Source organism: Lactuca virosa, chromosome 2 (assembly GCF_052849685.1).
Source record: "Lactuca virosa cultivar CGN04683 chromosome 2, Lactuca_virosa_CGN04683_v6, whole genome shotgun sequence".
Taxonomy (NCBI): Eukaryota; Viridiplantae; Streptophyta; class Magnoliopsida; order Asterales; family Asteraceae; genus Lactuca; species Lactuca virosa.
In genome coordinates this window covers 267,497,518-267,504,624 of record NC_136427.1, presented here as the reverse complement: position 1 = coordinate 267,504,624, position 7,107 = coordinate 267,497,518, and the positions used below count along the sequence as shown (strand labels likewise).

At 36.9% G+C, this 7,107-nt stretch overlaps 1 protein-coding gene across 1 annotated transcript; it reads left to right on the top strand.

Moving 5' to 3' along the window:
• The first annotated feature begins 289 nt into the window (after positions 1 to 289).
• On the top strand, positions 290 to 3,799 carry LOC145161024 (phenylalanine ammonia-lyase-like). The gene is made up of 2 exons (XM_079080449.1): positions 290 to 830; positions 1,827 to 3,799. The coding sequence occupies exons 1-2, from the start codon at positions 448 to 450 to the stop codon at positions 3,574 to 3,576; spliced, it is 2,133 nt and encodes a 710-aa protein (XP_078936575.1). The 5' UTR covers positions 290 to 447; the 3' UTR covers positions 3,577 to 3,799.
• The last annotated feature ends 3,308 nt before the right edge of the window (positions 3,800 to 7,107 follow it).

Below are 7,107 nucleotides of genomic sequence, written 5' to 3'. Positions count from 1 at the left end.
GAATAAAAAAAGTAGGGAAATAGCTAGAAAACTCCCACCAACTACCACTCTTGTTTACATTAGCAGCCGTTGAATAGGAGCAGGCCAAATCCAACTACTTCTCTTTGCTTTCGTTTCAGGCCTACATCGCCATCGTGAACATCCCAACCGTTGATAGTTCATCAGAAATAACCAACGACCATGATTAATCCTCAACCAACCCACCTCCACTTGCCTTGCATTGTGCTTACCTACTTTTACATCTTTCATTACAATTTGCACACACCAGTTTCCTTCTATATAAACCACAACTCTCATCTACCAATGACTCAACACATTGCTAGCCATTCAATCCTTTCTTCCTCCACCTATATATACATTATACACAGACACTCACACACTCAAGAACACTAACAGACACTACGTATACAAGAACTAGCTAGATCGATCCAAACTACAGTTGAATTAATGGAGAACGGGCATGTAAATGGAGTGGCGACCGAGTTCTGCATTAAAGATCCCTTGAACTGGGGAGTTGCAGCGGAGGCATTGAAGGGGAGCCACCTTGATGAGGTGAAGAGAATGGTGCAGGAGTTCAGGAAGCCTGTTGTGAAGCTCGGAGGAGAGACGTTGACGGTGTCTCAGGTGGCGGGTATTGCTGCTGCCGGTGATAGCTCCACTGTGAAGGTGGAGCTGTCGGAGTCTGCTAGGGCTGGAGTGAAAGCGAGTAGTGATTGGGTGATGGAGAGCATGAACAAAGGGACTGATAGTTATGGAGTCACCACCGGGTTTGGAGCCACCTCTCACCGGAGGACCAAGCAAGGCGGTGCTCTTCAGAAGGAGCTCATTAGGTAAAATCTTAAACTTTTAAACTCATAATATATATTCCGACCAAATTCATTGATAATAACTTTATTTTTTTTTACAGCAGTGTCCAATTTAATTTAAAACGTATATGCTATTCTTAAAATTACTCTATACTTCATTTTAAAACTTAAAATAAATAAAATGTCTCGTTTTCTATATAATAAGAGTTTATAATACAAATTTAATATTTGTATGATGTATAAAATATCAAAGAAAGTGGTATGTTACATAAACATCTTACCGAGTTATTAAGTCTGTTGATTATATTTATGGGTTTAAAACTTAATTATGATATGCTATGGGCATTTTTTATATAAATATCACTGACTTCTATAAACCAAGGTCAAACATCAAAGTTTTTACATTTTACATAGAATTTCTTTAGTTATTATTCAAATATTTGATATGTATAATATATGACAGATAGGCGGTTTGCAAAGCTTTCTCTTTTTAGTATTTTACTAGACTACTTCATAATTACCTTTCCTCAAAAATATCTTACAATGATTAAACTGCAGTGTCTTGAAATCAATGGATTTATGTTAGGAAAAAAGAATATTGGTGAATAAATAAAACAAAAAACAAAAATTGGGGTTAGGTGGGATGTGTGTGATAGCTATAAATATTTTAAAGTTATAAATAAATAGACGCTGGAGCAACCAAAAATACATATATACATTAAAGGCCAGTGTGTCACGATCAAATTTTGGTTGTTAACTTTTCAAGAAAAGAGATATGTTTAACCAATAAATGAAAGTTATTAATTTATACCGTTGAGAATACATTTGTACCTTTGGTTGTAGTAAAAAAAGGAACAGTTACTAAGTTTAGAACTATAATAACTTGTTTAACGGATTTAAGTATATATTTTACTTCACTTTCTACAAAATTATGGATATGTAATTATTCTGCTTAAACTCCTAATTTGGTGTTATATAGTATTTGTTACTAAATTACTTATATTAATTTCATATCTTCAGATTTTTAAACGCCGGAATCTTTGGCAACGGAACGGAATCAAGCCACACCCTTCCGCATTCAGCAACCAGAGCCGCCATGCTCGTAAGAATCAACACCCTCCTCCAGGGTTACTCTGGTATCCGTTTTGAGATATTGGAAGCCATAACTAAGTTCCTCAACACCAACGTCACCCCTTGCTTACCCCTCCGAGGCACAATCACCGCCTCCGGCGACCTTGTCCCATTGTCTTACATCGCCGGACTTCTCACCGGCCGCCCCAACTCCAAAGCTGTCGGCCCCAACGGTGAAATCCTCAACGCCGAAAAAGCCTTCAACCTCGCCGGAGTTACTGGTGGGTTCTTCGAGTTACAACCTAAAGAAGGTCTAGCACTTGTTAATGGCACCGCCGTCGGATCTGGCATGGCTTCCATGGTCCTCTTCGAAGCTAATGTGCTTGCATTGTTATCGGAAGTTTTGTCGGCTATCTTCGCGGAGGTTATGCAAGGGAAACCAGAGTTTACAGATCACTTGACACACAAACTGAAGCATCACCCTGGCCAGATCGAAGCTGCAGCGATAATGGAATACATTTTAGATGGAAGTGATTATGTTAAGGCAGCACAGAAGGTCCATGAAATGGACCCTTTACAGAAACCCAAACAAGATCGATATGCTCTAAGGACTTCACCACAATGGTTGGGGCCACATATCGAGGTCATCCGATCATCTACTAAAATGATCGAGAGAGAGATCAACTCCGTCAACGACAACCCTCTGATCGATGTTTCCCGGAACAAGGCCTTACATGGTGGTAACTTCCAAGGAACTCCTATTGGAGTTTCCATGGACAACACACGTTTAGCCATTGCCTCCATCGGAAAACTCATGTTTGCTCAATTCTCCGAACTCGTAAACGACTTCTACAACAATGGCTTACCTTCAAATCTTTCAGGCGGACGAAACCCTAGCTTAGATTATGGATTCAAAGGTGGAGAAATTGCCATGGCTTCATACTGTTCCGAACTCCAGTTTCTTGCAAATCCGGTGACAAACCATGTCCAAAGTGCTGAACAACACAACCAAGACGTAAACTCTTTGGGGTTGATTTCAGCAAGAAAAACAGCCGAAGCTGTAGAAATCTTGAAGCTCATGTCATCTACATACTTGGTAGCTCTATGCCAATCCATTGATTTGAGACATTTAGAAGAGAACATGAAATCCACAGTGAAGAACACAGTTAGCCAAGTAGCCAAAAAGGTCCTAACCATGGGTGTCAACGGCGAGCTCCACCCCTCAAGATTCTGTGAAAAGGACTTGCTTCGAGTAGTTGATAGGGAGTACGTGTTTGCATACATCGACGACCCTTGCAGCGCCACTTATCCATTGATGCAGAAGCTTCGACAAGTTCTTGTAGACCATGCTTTAAACAATGGCGAAACTGAGAAGAACACTAGCACTTCAATCTTCCAAAAGATCAGTGCTTTTGAAGACGAATTGAAAGCCATTTTGCCCAAAGAAGTCGAGGGTGTAAGAATTGCATATGAGGATGATACATTGACAATCCCAAACAGAATCAAGGCTTGTAGATCATACCCATTATATAGGTTTGTAAGGGAAGAACTCGGAAGTGGGTTCTTAACAGGTGAGAAGGTGACGTCACCAGGGGAGGAATTCGATAAGGTGTTCACGGCAATGTGCAAAGGCCAACTCATTGATCCTTTGTTGGAGTGTGTTCAAGGTTGGGATGGTGTTCCTCTTCCAATCTCTTAGAAGTAAATGAGAGTATTTGTTTGCAATTATTGTGTTTGAAACCTTTTTCTTTTTCGTTTTTTTTATCCTTTTTGAATTCTTTAAATGCTTTCATTGGAATTTCAAGGTTCGAATTTGTACCTTATGTTCTTGTTGATGAGTCATCAATGACTTTTACTATAATGTATATTTATGGTTATGAACTTATTAGAATAAATCACTCATTATGAGAGTTTGTGACGCACCAATTAATACAAGCATACTTATGTGAAAGTAGATCCTTTTTTATCTTATTATTCATTTTAGACAAAATTTCACAGTTGTTTCCTGTGTTTTTCCAAAAGTCAGCATGCATGGTCATAACAACTACTATGCTTGATTGCTTGGTCCCTGTAATTTCAAAAACATTTCCCGCTTAATCCTTTTTGGTCACTTCGTTTATTTTTAACCGTTAGGCCACATCACATGCACTCACGTGTATAATGAAAAATATTCCTTTACGACCAATAATAATTGAGCATGTAAAGAATTTGTTTTTGAAGTCATGGTGTTTGATCATTTTTAGATTATTCTTTAAAGTAAAACTAATTTCACATGCATAACAACTCTTTAATTAAATAATAGTTTGTACGCTTCCACCATTCACACCATAGTTCTATATTATAAAAACAGTTTAAATAGAAAATAATATTGTGTGTGATTTCACCTACTACCCTTTAACTAAAAGTTAGGCCAATAATAATGACCATAAAATATGAGAATTGTCGTTACCAACTGCATGGTCGTGCAAATCACGTCATATATGATATGTTTAATATTTTCCAGTACTAGTAATTGCAGGGTTCGGTATAGTATGATTTAGAATCAAAAGTGCAAACCGTGCTTTATATATAGTTTGAGTTTTTCGGAAATTACATAAACCATCGTGAATTTTTTTAATCATTACGGACACAGCGTTGAGGTTTGATGCGGTGTAGACGTTTTTTGCAGTTTAATAAACACGAGTACTTCAATTTAGCTTGTAGATTTTTTATTCACTACAATAAATATAGCCATTACCGGCGACACCAATAGCGACGACATGGATCTTTGGTGACATATCAATTTGTCGCCGCTATTGGTGTCGCCAGTAAGCAAGTAATGCTTACTGACCCGAATCCGCGTATTCAGGTTCGGTTAACGCCTGCCGTTCGATCGTGTTTCTAATCCAATAGTTGGGGTACTCTTGGAACGCAAAAAACCAATACCGTCGACACAAGTCGCCGCCAAAGCTCGAAAAAAAACGCATCTTTTATTCCCTCGTCGTATGCCGCCGCTATTGCTTCGTGTCGCCGGTAATGTGTCCTCTGTCGCTGCTATTGTGTGTTGCCGCTAAAGGTCGACGCAGATAACACCCCTTGCTTCCTCTTTCTGCCTTCCATTTGCTCTCATTTGGTTCCATTTGCTCGATCATTTGCTCTGACGACTCTACCCTCCTCCGACGATTCTCCTTCAATTAACAACCCATAGTAGAATAGATACCGGTGGCCACCGGAAACTTACCCTCTTCGGCTACCGGCATAGTTGTTGCTGTCGATTTCCTCCTGCAAGGTAAGTGTTTCCTTCTTCATTTCTTCCTTTCTTTCTATTTTAATGTCGATTTCCATAAGCATTTGTGATTAGTTGCATTTTTTTAAAAGCTTTTTCCTCTCCGACCACCACCACTACCGCCGGCTGTTGTTGTCATCGGCGTCAACTCCCACCACCACTACACCAACTACTGATTTATGGCCACCACGAGTTCTATTTACTGATTTTGGAGATTAATTGCAAAAATATGTGTATTTGGGTGTATATATGGTATATGTGTGTATTTGTTATATGTATATGTGAATTTGGTGTATGTGTGTGAAAATTTGTGTATTTGGTATATATAATATGTTATTATGTATGTATGTGAAAATATGTGTTTTTAGTATAAGTAGGATGTTATTGTGTAGTTGATGTATGTATTTATAATGTATGTGTATTTGATGTATATGTGGTATGTGTATGTGAAAGTATGTGTATTTGATTTTATTATGTATGTATGTGAAAATATGTGTTTTTGGTATAAGTAGGACGCTATTGTTTATTTGATATATGTATTGAGAATGTATGTGTATTTGGTGTATATGTGGCATGTGAAAGTATGTGTATTTGATGTTATTATATATGGATGTATGTGAAATCATGTGTTTTTGGTATAAGTAGGATGTTATTGTGTATTTGATATATGTATTTGATATATGTATTGAGAATGTTATTGTATTTGATATATATATATATATATATATATATATATATATAAAGTAAGATGCTATTATTGAGAATGTTATTTTTTTTAAATAAAAAAAACAATGTGGATTGTAAAAAAAAAACAAATAAAGCAGGATGCTATTATTAGCAATGAAAAAATAAAGTAAACCACTACAATAGAAAACAACATAATATAATTGTTTAAAATACAATGTTATAATTGGAAAAAAATGTTATAAATAACAAAAATATAAAAAAAAAAATACAATGCTCAAATAGAAATGTGTATTCCTATGTATTGTGTATTTGTAATAGAAATTGTATTTGTATATCTTATAATTTTGTTGGAAATGGTGTCGATATATCTCTTGTTTTTGTATACCATGACTGTTGTTATGGGCCGTGGACATAGGGGTGATGGAGTTGAGGAGCCACCTTTCCCAGGCGGTAGAGGTGCTGGTCATCATGAGCAAGATGGTAAGTCTTATTATGATTTTGTTACTATTTTTATTCATTTATTATAAAATACAATTTCTAATAATTTTTAATTATATTTGTAGCTGTGCCATACAGGAGAGTCTGAGGAAAAGCGAAAAATATTAAGCTCGAAAGAGCGCGTTTACAGAATAAGGGCAAACCGTTTGACATGGACTATGATAGGGATATGACATATGATCCCGTAGGAGGGCCGAATGACATGTTTGCACACGAAGTTGGGAAAATAATGTGGCGGATGGTCCATTTTGATAAATGGACTTGAAAGTTTCCCATGCGATAAAGGATACAGTAAAACAACATTTAGGGGTAAATTATTTATATAAGAATATTTTATATAGTTAATTATGACTGGTTTTTACTTGGCTAACTTTTTTTTGTAGAAAAAGTTTGATTTAGATGGCATGTCCCGGGATCCAGAGGCTGCTATGCTGTTAGAGAGTTTTGAAGCGCCTTTGTTAAAAGGTTATCTAGACCGTAAATCTGATGCAAAAGAATATTTTTTGAAATTCGGAGGGTATGAGGATATCCTGAGAGCACTAGCCAACCCCCACATGATATGGAGGTTGATAATTGGAGGAAAACAATTGAGTATTTTCAAAGGGTTGAACACATAGCTGCTTCAGAAAGGAACAAAAAAGTCCGTGAAATGCAAACGATCGTGAACCGTGGGGGGTCTAGCTCGTATAGCAGTACTTGCTATAAGAAGGTAACGTATGATATTCGTAATTATTTATTTAAAATATAATCTAATTTTTTATGTTAAACAAAACCTAGAGA